The 14,832-nt window shown below is 47.5% G+C and overlaps 1 protein-coding gene across 1 annotated transcript in view; it reads right to left on the bottom strand.

Annotated features, from left to right (window-relative positions):
- RSPH1 (radial spoke head component 1) overlaps positions 1 to 14,832 on the bottom strand; it is a 28,386-nt gene that overhangs the window by 6,212 nt on the left and 7,342 nt on the right. Inside the window, exons 4-6 of the mRNA XM_058296288.2 lie at positions 8,643 to 8,733; positions 7,960 to 8,095; positions 5,021 to 5,092 (exon numbers count right to left, since the gene is read on the bottom strand). Coding sequence (XP_058152271.1) covers positions 5,021 to 5,092; positions 7,960 to 8,095; positions 8,643 to 8,733 — 299 coding nt within the window. The remainder of the gene's footprint in view (positions 1 to 5,020; positions 5,093 to 7,959; positions 8,096 to 8,642; positions 8,734 to 14,832) is intronic.

Raw genomic sequence — 14,832 nt, forward strand, 5'->3', positions numbered from 1 at the left:
GTCTGGCTAAGGATATTCACCCCATCTCATTTTGTACCTTCCCTTACAGCCACTGGCCCCTAAGGGCTCCCCACAAACCCTCTGTTTTCCCAGGAGCCTGGCATAAGGAGCGTTATTTCATGTAAAAAGGAAAAGAAAGAATATTCTTTAGAAAGGATCATCAAAATAGAGGGCTTTGTCATACTTTTTGAAGTTGTTAGAAATAAAATGGATTAAATCTTAAAAGCATTTCACACCCTGCAGAGGAGGCCAGAAAGGAAATCCTCAAGAATCTGCCTTCAACAGGCACCAGAGCGATTCCAAGCCCAGCGCTGGCTGCAGGGACTTCCAGATCCAGCAGCCGCGCTAGGGAACTCATTTTACAGCATGGCCCAGCACCTGAAGAGTACAGACCAATTGGATCCTTAAAAAAACATACAAAATTTGAAAACAAAAATATTTGTCTCTGCTACTAAAACCCATGGTATTTTTTAGTCCATTTTATTTTTAGAAACATTTCTCAAGCTCCACTAAATTGACCCACTGATCATTAGTGACGAATGGATGCCACCCACATTTTGAAAAGCACTGTTAAAATTGAGCAGGAGCTGGTAAATTTTTTCTGTAAAGCGCCAAGTAGCAACTATATTAGGCTTTGCCTGCTGTAGGGTCTCTGTGGTAACTGTTAACTGTCATTGTAGCACGCAAACTCCATAAACAATATGTCCGTGAATGTGCATGGCTGCGTTCCAATAAAACTTTATTTCCAGAAGCAGGTGGTTGGCCGCTTTGGCCCATGGGCTACATACAGTTGGCCAGTTTCCTTGCTCTGAGGCAACGCCTTCTGCTTTTTAGGTTAAAGAGAAAATTTAGGCTTCTCTGTTCCTCATGGTGCTGACCATCACCCAAAGCCAGATGGGAGGTCTTAGATGAAGGCGCTGGAGGTGTATGCAGTTTTTTTCCTGAATAAAATCCATATTTGGGAGTATATCAATAGTTAGATGTTGTTGGTACTTTTTCTTCTTTCTTCTCACACCTTGAAATACTGACTTCTAATAACATTTGCTGAATATTTGATTAAGACACTTTATTTTTACCACTTCACTAAAAAACTCCTTAACCACCAGTAAGAATCTAAAGACTGTATTTATTTCTAGTGAAATAAAGAGCCCACAGCTTCCTTCAGGGAACAGATCAGAGTTTTCAACCCCTAAGAAAGCCTAGCAAAAGCACTAAGTACTTCCCTGCCACAGTCTAACAATAAAACCGATTAATATTTTTTTAAATTTTGAGTATGGCTGTATGTGGTTTCACACACACACAAGCAATTGGTCATAGAAACACATGGCAGGAGGATATATCCAATTGGTGACATTTCTGTTAGATGCAGATGACTAATGGGAGTCCCCCAAAGCAGACTAGAGCACGGAGAAACCATCCAAGGGAGGGCAGGGCCTCACTTTTAGCAGGAAGTCAGATCTTTCGGCCAGGTTTTATAGTGAGCTGGGAAACCAGCCCTAGCCAGTGACTTGTTTTAGCTGAGCCAAGGCTGGAGGCGAGAAGGCGAAGGGGCGGGCCTGTGTGAGGACACGGAAGGCTCTGGAACAACGTAGGGGATCACAGGCAGCGCCGCTGTGAGGGGGACAAAGTGGCAAAGGCCAGGGCGACGAGCCAGCAGCGGAAGGCCACGGGAGCAGGGAGAGCCTGCCCCGGGCGACCTGGAGGCAGAACCCCCGGGTGTGAGAGCCAGTCGGACATGGGGGGCGAAAATTCAAAAACAGAAAAAAAATCCTCTAGATTTTGGAATTGGAGGGTCTCCAGGGATGAAAATGAGAAAGTTAAGTTAAAAAAAATTATAGGGAGGTGGGGAGGGGTAGAGAGGTGTAGTGAGGAATTTGGGCCTCCCTTAAAGAGAGCTGGGGCTCTGTCCCGGCTCCTGGGGCTGGGCGGGGGAGGACCCTCTACACCTGCCACCGAGAGTCTGTGCTGACCAGTGACGCAGGCTGGGCTCTGGCCAGCTGGGAAGACCCACCCCCTGACGAGGGGCTCCAGGCTTTGCTTGCGCCTGACCTCCGGGGAGGGGCGGGGAGGGGCCAAGGCTGGAGCCCACCCTGGTGGCCGGTGATGCAATCACTCGTGCCCACGTACCGAGACCCCAGGAAAAGGGCACGGAAGCACCCCTGGCTGGTCGTCACATCCACAGGCTGGGGAGAGGATGTGGGGACTTGTACGTGGGGTCCCCTCAGACCTCGCCCAGTGCCATCTCTTTTTTCGGCTGCTACTTGTGTGTGTCTTTTTGGCTGTAATAAAACTACAATCATAAATGTAGCATTCCTGCGCTCTGCGAGCCATTCTAGGGAGTTATTGAACCGGGGGAGGGGGGTGTAGAATGCTGGGGAACCCCGAACATGCAGCCAGTGGGCCAGCAGCGAGGGCGGCCGGGAGGCCCCGAGCATGCAGGTGTCTGCACGAGGATGGCCCAGTGGGGCCGTGCCCTGGAGCTGGGGAGTCTGACCTCAGCCCGGGCGGCATGGTGGGATCCCGGAATGGCAGTTCAGGGATTCACTTAGAACTCAAGGCCAGGTCCAGCAGGACACAGAGGGCGACGGGCTAAGGCGAGAGGACGGCAGAGCTGCGGCTGTGAGTGCTGCTGGCCGAGCCCTCGGCGACATTGCCCCTTTAATCCTGAACACCCCCCCACACTGTGTGGCGAGTGTCCCCCGAGACCGAGGGAGACTCCCCAAGTCCCTCCGACAATCTGAAGGTGCTGCGGAAGAACAGGCTCAAAGCCGCCCCTCTGAGAATCGGGAGGGACTGGCAGGAGAGATGGCAAGAAAAATAAGCCGAAAAGACTTAAGCCAGCTAAGGAGAGAGGCAGTGGGTTTGGCGGTGGACCCAGGAAACATGGTTCCACGACCTTCTTCAGAAGAGAGGATGTGTAGATCCAGGTGGGGGGGCTGAACCGTGACCCCACAGCACGTTCAAGCGTGGGGGTGTGCATCATCTGGGAGCAGGGTCTTTGAAGACACCTCCTGGGAAGATGAGGCCAAAATTCAATCAGGGTGGGCCTTCATGCAACACAACTGAGTCCTCATAAGCAAAGGAAATTTGGATACAGAAGTCGAAGGCACGGGAGGAAATGGGAGACAGATGCCACGTGACGGAGGCCGACATTAAGCTGCCACCAGCTCGCTACAGGCTGGAGAGAGCGCGGCCTGCAGACGCCTTGACTGCGGGCCTCCAGCCTCCAGAGCCAGGAGACAGTGAATTCCCATTGTTTAAGCCAACCTGGCCGTGGCCTTTCCTTCCAGCTGCCCGGCCAGCTAAGACAGCAGGAGCGTGTGCTTCCAGTATATTCTTAACACATTGAAAGCATACCTAAAGGACGTAAGAGACCAAAAAGAAAATTCTCCAGGCTCAAGCTCCTCCTCAAGATGCTCAATTTTTGGGGAAGCGGATGTGGCTCAAGTGATAAGGCCTCCGCCAACCATATGGGAGGACCCAGGTTCAATCCCTGGGACCTCCTGGTGAAAAAGAAGAAGAGAAAATGTGCCTGTGCAGTGAGCCAGTGCCCACGTGCATGCCCGCATGGCAAGCCAGTGCCCGCACAAGTGAGTCACGCAGCAAGATGATGATGCAACAAAAGAGAGACGAAGGGGAGAGTCAAGATGAAGCACAGCAGAAACCAGGAACTGGCAATTGACAGGGCACCTCTCTCCACATCAGAGATCCCCATGACTGAATCCCTCTGAGTCCTACAGGAGAAAGATGAGAAGAGAAGACAAAAAGAGAAATAGATATAGAAGATCACACAGCAACTGGACACAGACAGAAAAAAACCCCAGCAGGGCGGGGGTGAGGAAGGGTGAAGGGGAAAAAATAAATAAATCTTAAAAAAAAAAAGCTAAATTTCTTGAAATGAGAATGCTCATAGGGTAAATAAGCAAGTCAAAGGGCTTAAAACTAGTACCAAAATCAGGACACTTTACTAATTTGTCAGCTATGTCCAGGCACCCATCACACATTAACAATGACAGGAGGCGGCGGACTTGGCCCAGTGGTTATGGCGTCTGCCTACCACATGGGAGGTCCACGGTTCAAACCCCGGGCCTCCTTGACCTGCGTGCAGCTGGCCCATGCGCAGTGCTGATGCGCACAAGGAGTGCCAAGCCACGCAGGGGTGTCCCCCGTGTAGGGGAGCCCCACGCGCAAGGAGTGCACCCGTAAGGAGAGCCGCCCAGCGCGAAAGAAAGTGCAGCCTGCCCAGGAATGGCGCCACACACACAGAGAGCTGACACAGCAAGATGATGCAACAAAAAGAAACACAGATTCCCAGTGCCGCTGACAACAACAGAAGCGGACAAAGAAGACGCAGCAAATAGACACAGAGAAGAGACAACTGGGGTAGGGGGGAGGGGAGAGAAATAAATAAATAAATCTTAAAAAAAAAAAGGAGCTTTTATTATTAAAAACAAAAAACAAAACAAAACAATGACAGAAATATAAATACAGATTTCCCTAGTCCCAACACATGCAAACATACATTGGGATAGCTAAGAGTGACAGTATTAGCCAGCTGATCTTAATATTAACTGGGGGGCATTAGCTTAATATGAATACTAATGTTAAATATGGGAAAGGGACAAAAAGACACAATTGTTCGTCAAGGCCTTACGAGGCGAGAGCCGCACACCTGATATGCCGACAGTTATTGGATGAATTGCGGTGATGTTGTGCCAGAATCCAAATGTCACCTCGAGGCCCTAATACTGCCCCGGATTCTACGAGTCAGGATTAGCTGGCTCACACTGGCAGAAACCGGGATGAGATTTCAGCAGTAAGTGTGACAGGAGGTGGTTTAGCTCTGGCAGTTTGGTTCTGTACTCAACATAACAAAAAAGTAAAAGGGCCCAAGTAGTTGGCACAACTTTTTATTCAAATCACCTCTAAGCTGGTAGGATATTAACTGGGGATATTGCCTAATTGAGCAGTTTTTATGAATGTCGGAAGAGTGAGAAAAGATACGTAATTTGCGACTTACCACGTCTGTTAACCGATATTCACCGTGCTGTTCGCACCCGATATCAAACACGTACTTTCCAGGGCCAACGGGCTATGTATGAGAAGAGAAAGCAGACGCACTCGATCTGGAGGTTCCACGCCCATTATAAAATGCCAACTGCTTTACCAACGCCACCACCATAAACCTTCCCCAAATCATATAATTTGGTAAAGTCCAATATAGTTTAGTTATGCTTTTATGAATTAATGGCTAATGGAATTGCAGAGTGGATGTCCTGACAGAGCTTTTAAAACTTTAACCATATTTTTTCTCTTTATAAAAGTGATGCATTCATTATAGAAATTTTAATGAGTCAAACTAGCTAGAGACAGAACTATTACAATTTTGATGTACTTTATAACCTTATTTCTAGTGCAGAGATTTTCTCTACAGAACTTTGATCCTAACTACCCATGCTGACTCACACACTGCTTTGCTTTTACTTAGAATATAACTTCCCGTCTTTACAAATATTCTACCACAACACCAGTTGTCAACCTGATACTTTATTTCATCTGTGAATTATAATAGACTTGGCTAATTTACTGTCTTCAGTACCTGAGAGATGATACTTTTCTTTGACGAATACTATAGCGAACACCGAGTCAAATCTTTATGCATACTTTGCATTTTCCCTAGGGTAAATTTCAGAAGTAGAATTTTGGGAAAGCATATATATATGCATTTTGACCACAATGAGGCTCAGTAATTTTTGCTCCAACAATATGTGTGGGCCCCAAAACCCACAAACCGTTGTGCTTTCTGGGCATTAACATGTTCTTCCATCTTGACATGTTCTTTTATAGTAAAAATGGTATCCCATTTTAAGTCTCATATTTTAAATTATTAATAGTTATTTCAAGGTTGTTGAGCATTTATTTCATTGACTAAGCACTTTACATGTCAAATATTGCAAATATTCTAACTTCATTTGTCATGCACCTCTTAATTTCTTTTGTGCTTTTTTCCAGTCCATAAGAGATTATTTTTATCAAGTTAAATCTATTGATTTTTCTTTTGTTGGCTGCTTTGAAAGCCCTCTTTTTTTTTAACTACAAAGTTAATATTCACTTACATTCTCTTCTATGTGTGATTTTCTTGTTTACATTTAAACCCTTATTCTTTCTAGAACTTACCTCCATCTACGTGCTGGAGAACAGACTCTAATTTTATTTTTCTCCCAAATGGTTATCGAGTTGTCCCAGCCCTGTTTCTTGACTCCCCATCATTTCTCCAGTCATTTGAAATGGTGTACTCACAAATGCTGAATTATGTTATCTACTTGGAACTGTCTCTCAAGTTTCTAACCTGCTTCGTTAATCTATACTACTCTCTTCCAGTATCACATGGCTTTAATTCTTGATAGATTTATGGTAAGTTTTAATAACTTGTCAGACAAAGATGTGATCAGGTATTTCTCCGAGCAAGAAACACACACCAGCAAGAAAGACTGGAAAAGAGGCTGGGCCTCACTAGTCATCAGCAAAATGCACTGTGAATCAGTGAGAACATTTTTACTCGTTGGATTTGAAAAAATATATATAAATGTGAAAGACTGATAATATCCCAGGTTGGTGAGAATGTGGGATAAAGAAACTCTGATTCTGCCGGTGAGAGTATAAACCGGTATGGCTTTGAAGGACAATTTGGCAGCATCAATCACAATTATGAAGACCCATCCTTGTAGATCTGGCAAGTGCATGTCTCAGGATTTAAAACACATAAATACTGCCAAGATGGATCTTGGTGTATTTGTTTGTGTCCTGATACATTATGGTCCTCTTGATTTAATTACAACTCCCACACTCTATTCTATATAGGATGTATGTGTAAGTGTACACGTATGGGACCCAGAAAGCCATGTAGAAGGCTTCAAACCAAGGGCTGGAGAAGGAAGGAGAGAGGGGAGGGAGGTGGGGGGGAGAAGACGCTGTTGTCTGAACCTTAGCCCATCGGGATGCACTTGTATGATGTGTGTAAGTCTAAAGATTTTTACTAACAGGTAGAACAACGCCTCCACGTTTACCCCTGTTTTTCAGACTAGCCTAGGCTGATCCACTTATTTAATTCTCCCAGATAACTTCGGCTGTGCTCTCCTCCCCACTCCCCCCTCCAAAGCATCCCATGGGAATGTTGCTGGAACGACACAGGCCACGGATAGATTTGAGGAGAGCCTGCTGTTCTAATGGAGACTAAAAGCAGACTCTGGGATTCGCAGATGAAAACCGGGGCTGAAGGGTCTGGAAACTCCACTAAACCAGTTGGACATCTGTGTGCCAGCCATTGACTTGCTCAGCGAATTCCTTCTTCGGGGGATGCTTCCACTCCACCCATCATGGCCCCACAAAGGCCCTCCTGCAAGGGTCTCACCTCCCGGGGGTCCCTCCACCTGGCATTAGGGTGCAGGGCTGGTAAAGCCACAGAGGCCACCAGCGGTCCTGCGGGCTGGAAGGGCTTGGGGGGGGGGTGGCTAGGCCCCTGGGCTCCCTGAAATCCCACCTACAGCAGGCGGGGGCTGGCCTGCAGCACGGAGTGGTGCCGCAGGGGTCCCAGGGGGACGAAAAGCAAACACCTGAGGCTGGATGGCAGGCCAAGTCCAGGCTTTTCAGGCTCCAGGCAAATAAACATTTTGCTATCTGGGCTACCAGTGAGAAGGAATGCAAAGAACAGGCAGGCGAGAGGCCGCCTTCTCGTGCTGCAGAGATGGTGCCAGAGGGAGCTGGCTTTATACTGCGCTGCGAGAAGCAGGCCGAGCCTCCACCCCCCCCAGGACCCTCAGAGCTGGAAGCGGGGGGCTGAGCTGCGGGGGGACTGAGCTCTCCCCTGTTTCTAGCGGAGCGCTTTGCGTTCCCAGTTTCCCGCCTGCAGGATGGGGGTCTATGGCTCTAGTCACCCCCCCCCATCGCCTGTGGACTTACGTTTTTGTTCAAGTACTTGCCCTGGTACCTGTGGTTCAGGTGGATGAGCTCGGCTGCGCCCTCCTGCTGCCCGTGGACCCAGCTGCCCACGTACTTGCTGCCTGTCTCCGCGTAGAAGTAGGTGCCCTGGCCGTGCCTGCGGGGACAAGGGGAACGCCGGCCGTGGCTCCCACCGCAGGGAGAAGCCGCCGGCGCCTAAAGCACAGACACTTAAGCTGAAGGTGGCCCGAGCCCGTGCAGGGTGTGCCCGCTCCCCCGAGATGTGAATTCTGCAGCTGCACCCCGTGGAAAGATGCCTCCTGCTCGGCGCGCCCCGAGGCCAGGATAACGGGCACAGGGGTGGGGGGTGGGCATCGACCCTGGACTGAGACCACATTCATGCGTGTCGGGGCGGCCAGGAGGCAGCAGAGGGCCCTGGGTGCTCTCGTGCCCCTCACGCCCTGGCCCCTGAGTTCTGCCCCACCCAGGGGGAGAGAGACTGAAGGTGGCCACTTCCTGTTAGAGGCCCCGGCTTGGGCTCAGGAAAGGGCTGGCCTTGAAGTCGCGGCAGGGGCTGGACGGCCTGGCAGGGCTGCTGGCCGCTTTGGCCACGCTGCTGCTTCTCCGCGGTGGGCACAGCCCGAGGCCGGCGCCATGTCCTCATGCCCTGCATGCATCCCTAAGACAGAAGGTAGAAGGCGAACCTTTGGTGGGCGTACCACTCTCCCGTGTAGGTGTCGTTGTTGACGTAGTAGTACACGCCCTGGCCGTGCCGCTGGTCATCCGCCCACTCCCCTGAAAGGGACAGCACAGAGACGAGCCGGTGAGGACGGTGCCGTGCCCTCCCCAGCTTCGCGCTCTCGAAGGGCAGAGGCGGATTTGCTCCAAGGCTGAGACCCCCGCAATTAGACGTTTGGGGAGATTCCACAGACGCGAGACCCTGTTGCGGCAATGGCCACGGCCGCTGGGTCTTCCCACCTGACTGCCCCCCATGGCAGTTTGGGCCAAGGCAGGGCGGAGTCGGGGACTCGTTCGGCACAGGTCCATGGGCCGCTGTCCCCTGCATGGAGTGACAGCTGGTTTCAAGGCTGGTCAGCCCTGACACCAGTGGCCTAGCAGGGTGAGTTGGCCGGTGGCCCTGCCCAGGCCAGGGGCTCCTCCCCCTCCAGACCTGACGGTCCATCCTCGCCAACTGGCACCCACCCCCTGCCTCGCCTGCACCACCCGTCTCACTCCAGGGGACAGCGGCCTCGGCTTCCGCTGTCCCTTCCCCTGGCGCGGTCTCCCCCTCACCTCGTACAGGTCTGTGCTAATTGCTTGCTGACCTGACGGACACTGAATGGGACAATGATTTCAAAGTATCCATTACCCACCTCTACAGTGAGGGCAAGGCAAGCCAGTTATTTAGTGTTGTCAATTCAAAGAGGATTTAAGATTAATCCCTGACCTAGAAAATGCAAAATGTCCTCAAATAGGACAGTTCAGGGAAGCAGTTGTGGCTCAACTGATAGAGTATCTGCCTACCGTATGGAGGGTCCAGGGTTCAAACCCCGGGCCTCCTGACCCGTGTGGTGAGCTGGCCCATGCACAGTGGTGATGCGCTCAAGGAGTGCTGCACCATACAGGGGTGTCCCCTGCATAGGGGAGCCCCACGCACAAGGAGTGCGCCCTGCAAGGAGAGCTGCCCCATGTGACAAAAGTGCAGCCCGTCCAGGAGTGGCGCCGCACACACGGAGAGCTGACGCAGCAAGATGATGCAACAAAAAGAGACACAGATTCCCAGTGCCGCTGACAAGAATGCAAGCGGACACAGAAGAACACACAGCAAATGGACAGAGAACAGACAATGGAGAGGAGGGGAGAGAAATAAATAAAACAAATCTTTAAAAAAGAAACAACCACGTCATTAAAAAAAAAATGACAGTTCACATGCTTGAAAGAAACTTAATAGTTTTCCCAAAATTGACAGCTAGCCTACAGATTTATATGACATCACCAATAACAAGTTGTTCAGCTAAAAGACACTTTATTTTTAAAATTTCTGAAATTTACACTCTATAACCACTAAGCAACTACTCCCCATTCTCCCCTCCCTTCATTCCTTGGAAAACTGTAATCTACTTCTGTATGCAAATTTACTACTTCTACAGATGTCTTATGGATGAAATCATATACTATCCGTTCTTCTATGCCTTACTTATTTCACTCAGTATACTGTTTTCGAGGTCCATTCATGTTGCAACATGCCCCAGTACTTCATTCCTTTTACAGCCAAATAATATTTCTTTATCTCTGTACTACATTCCATTTATCTGTCATCTGTTGGTGGACACTTGGGTTGCTTCTGCCCTCTGGCAGTTGGGAATAATGCTGCTACGAACACTGGCATGCACATATCTGTTTGAGTCCCTGTTTTCACTCCTAGGTGGAAATGCTGGGTCATGTGGTAGGTCTATATTTACCTTTTTGAGGAACTGCTATACTGCTTTCCACAGTGGCTGCACCATTTTACATTCCTACCACAATTCAAGAGGGTTCCAGTTTCTCCATATCCTCTCCAATACTTGTTACGTTCTGCTTTTTTTCTTTTTTTAAAAAAAAATATTAGCCATCCTTGTGGGTGTGAAGTGTTATCTCACTGTGGTTTCCATTTGTGTTTCCCTAATGGCTAATAAGATTGGTCATCTTTCCTTACGCTTTCGGTCATTTATAGAGCCTCTTGGAAAATATCTGTTCAAGTCCTTTGCCCATCTTTTAATTGGGTTGTTTGTCTTTTTGTTGTTGAGTCATAAGAGTTCCTTAAGCCTTTATCAGATGTATGGTTTGCAACTGTTTTCTCCATACTGTAGGTTGTCTTTTCACTTTCTTGACCATGTCCTTTGATACACAGACGTTTTTAATTTTGATGAAGTCCGATTGTGTTTCATTTGTTCTTCATGCTTTGCATGTCAGATCTAAGAGTCTATTCCTGAATCCGGGATCTCAAAGATTTGTCCCTATGTTATCTTCTAAGAATTCCATGGTTTTAGTATTTAATAAAATTAATTAATATTAATTATTTTGAATTAATTTTTGTATATGGTGTGAGGTAGGGGTCCTCTTTCATTCTTTTGCATGGATCTCTAGTTTTCCCAGCACCATTTGTTGCAGAGAGTATTCTTTCCCCATTGGGTGGACTTGGCACCCTTGCCAAAAATCAATTGGCCATAGTAGATGTGCCAAATAGCCTTCCCATTGTATTAGTGTATTAGCTTACTTCACTAACAGCCCTGTATATGGTGCTTGTTCCTAACCAACAGCACACGGTTACATTGTTCAAACTTGTTCAGTCTGGCAGTTTAAACTATCTCCTTGGTTTAATTTGCATATATTTAGTTATAGAAGGCTAAGGGAGTTTCATATACTTAAAAGCCACTTATATCTATTGGTCTATGAACTGCTTCTCTCCCTCTAATGAGAGTAGGAATTGAGCCACGTTGTTTCCCACAGCTCAATGCACTCAACATGTATTGCTGAATGAGTAAATGATAAATAACTTTTCTAAGTTCACTTACTGAAAAAAAAAAAAAAAGGTCAATTGTCCATAGATGTGTGGGTCTACTTCTGCAGTCTCAGTTCTATGGCATTGTCCTTAGGCTATCCTTATGCTGGCACCACAGCTTTTTGTTCACTGTAACTTTGTAGTAAGCTTTGAAATTGTGGAATGTTTTAGTTTGCCAAAGGGCTGCCAAGGCAAGGTACCAGAAATGGGTTGGCCTTTATTAAGGGATAAAAGCTTACAGATCTGAGGCCATGAAATGTCCAAATCAAGACACCATCGGAGGTGCTTTCTCAACAGAGTCAGCTACCGTTGACCTTGTTGTCCACCACATGGTGAAGCAAGATGGCGGCTGATCTCTGCAGAGGCCTCTGTCTTCCCCTCCAGAATCTGCCATCTCCTGGAGCTCAACTGAGGGCAACCAGGCCTGGGACTTGTCTCTTTCCTGGCCTCCTCTCTCAGTCTCGGCAGCTCCCCTCTTCCTGAGGTCAGGTTCAAGGGATCAGGCTTAGGGCTCATCTCTCCCTGGGCCTCAGTTCTTTGAGCATCTCTGGGGCTTCTCCCCTTGCACCTCAGCTGTGGGCAAAACTGGAATCCTTTCCCTCACACAGCAGAATCAAAATATGGTGGCACCTTTTCCTGTCTCCATTGTTATCAGACCCATCGAGAGGGCGGAGACCCAGCCTGAGTCATGCCTCCCTGACACAGTCCATTTGAGAGGGCCTCACACCTACAGGTATGAATTAGTTCACCAACACAGCCTTTCTCTTTTGGGGATTCATAAAATAATTTCAGACTGCCACAGGGAGGGTGAGTCTTCCAACTTTGTTATTCCTTTTCAGAATTGTTTTGACTATTTGGGACCCCTTGCAGTTACAAATGAATTTGAGATTGGCTTTTCTACTTCTGAAAAAAAAAAAAAGACTGCTGAATTCTGATAGGAATTGCCTTCCATCTCCAGATCACTGTGGATAATATGGACTTCTTAATAATATTAAGTCTTCTAATTCATGCACACAGGATGTCTGAAAGACACTTATTTAAAACTATGAACAATAAAAAACAAATTTTTACCAATTTGCTGATCAAAGAGAAAAGGTAGTATTTTCTTTTGATTCTCTATAGAAAAAGATATTACAAAATTGTCATATAGGGAAACATTCAAAGAGTATTAGTTAAAATAGGAAAGGAAAAGGGCATTCCTGAGTTGTGTCAGTTAATAAAACTCTTATATTAATTCCTTAGATTTTGTAATATCTATGGTATTTTTCAATTTAACTTTGTTTGATTTTTTTTCTGATTACAAATAAAAAATTACTTTTATACCAACCTGTGGCAGTTTGATAGTATTTATGAATTCCAAAAAGAGATATGTTTGTAAACTGGTCTGTTCCTCTGGATGTGATACCCTTTGATTGTATTAAATTCAAAGGTTCTGTTTACTTGATTAAATTTAGATTAGGGCTTTGATTCAGCCATGTCAGTAGGGCACTGAGTCCCCACCCCCTTGGTGGGATGGACACTCACCCAGAAAAAGGCAGCAGAGGAAGAGAGATGGCTCCGTAGACACAGCAGAGGCCCCAGGAAGAAGGGTGAGCCTGATGGTCTACAGCTGACCTTGTAGAGAGAACAGAGCAGCTGAGCCCAGAAAGAAATGCACCCCAGGGAGAGAGATGAGCCCTATGACAGTCTACAGCTGAGATGGGAAGAAGCTGGGACCACGGAGCCTTAAGAGGAAGGCTGGACCCTCGCAGACGTCGCCCGCCATCTTGCTTCAATATGTGGCAAATGACTGCGGGTGAGAAAGCACCTCTCATGGTACCTTGAGCTGATCTCTTAGGGTCTTATGACTATAAGTTTCTACCCCAAATAAATACCCTTTATAAAAGTCAACAGAGTCCGGCACTTTACATCAGCACTCCTTTGGCTGACTAATACACAACCTTATAATAATTTTTCTTAAAGAGGTTCCCCCAAAACTCATATAAGATTCAGGAATTATGGAAAACCTGGATCCACTTCAATATGAAGATAAATAATATATGATATGGTAAAGAAAAATGTTAATTATCCAAATAATGTGTATTTACACAAACCCCAGTATTTCTCCAGAAAAGGAAATTTCTGTGTATTTCCTCAATCAAGCCAATACTTCTTCAGCACCTACATGGCCTGAGTACTTTGTGAGCTATTCAGATGTACACTTGTACAAATGATGGGGCAGGGATGCTTGCGTCAGCTGGGGGATGGCAGGCAGACCCGTGTGCAATCTGCAGAGCACAACCTAAGGCAACATGCAGAACTGCATGGTATGTTTACAAAAGTGGATAACAGTTCAGAAAAGGGCAGGTTTAGGGTGGCAGCGGGTAACAAAATAAGGAAGAGGACGAAGCAATGTGAGCAAGAGGGATGGAGAATCCCCTGATTGGACCAGTTCAGGAAAGGGGGCTTGCATCTGGAATTGGCCATGAGGATCTGTAGAATGGACAGACACCTGAGAGGACTTGTCTGGAGCTTCCGTGTTCTTTACGTCTTCTCTGGAAAGAAGAAAAAGGAGGAGGTAGATGAGGGCAAAGAGGAGCTCGAAGAGGAAGAGGGAATGAAGAGGAGCAGCAGCAGAGGGGTAGAGGGAGGAGAGAGGAGAGGGAGGGGAGGAGGGGGACAAGGGTAGTGGGTGGAGGGGGAGGCAGAGGGGAAAAAACAGCGGAGGAAGAAAATGGAGAAGCAGCAGCAGCAGGAGCTGCCCTGGCCCTGGTTTGTACCACTTGCCGATTCTGTGGTGTAGATTCTCCCACCATGACCAATCTCAAGCTCGCTATGGGGTTGGGAAAAGAAGTGCAGAGTGGATTCTCATGAGCTAGCATGAGTGGGTCCCAGCAGATCCCTGCGGCATGGAGACTCTGGCTGAAACATTTTCATCAATTGATTTATTCCTAGCAAAAGACAGTGAGTCAAAATGATTGCATTCCCCTCTGTTGATGATGTGGGCATTTGCAGGATTGCATGGCAAGAAAAACAGGTCAAGTATTTCAGGGAAAATTGGCAGAAATTAAACAGAAAAATGAAACGGCAAAGACACTTTCGAGCCAGTAAGGACCGGTGGGCAAACTTTTACAAAAGGCCAGGTCTACTAAATGTAAACCTGGCTGAGGTTCTTTCCGCCAGATCCTGGCGACCCTGCAGAGCTGAGGCAGGTTGACTGGGGAAAGGTCACTCGCTGGAGCCACCGTGGGGCAGTTTCCTTTTCCAAGCAAATAACTCTGAGGCATGTTATTACCGTTGCTTTAAATTGGCACTGAACTTTAAAAAAAAAAGTCTCTCCCCTGATCTCTCTTCATTCTTGATCTCCACTGCAG

Source organism: Dasypus novemcinctus, chromosome 4, assembly GCF_030445035.2.
Source record: "Dasypus novemcinctus isolate mDasNov1 chromosome 4, mDasNov1.1.hap2, whole genome shotgun sequence".
NCBI classification, from domain to species: domain Eukaryota; kingdom Metazoa; phylum Chordata; class Mammalia; order Cingulata; family Dasypodidae; genus Dasypus; species Dasypus novemcinctus.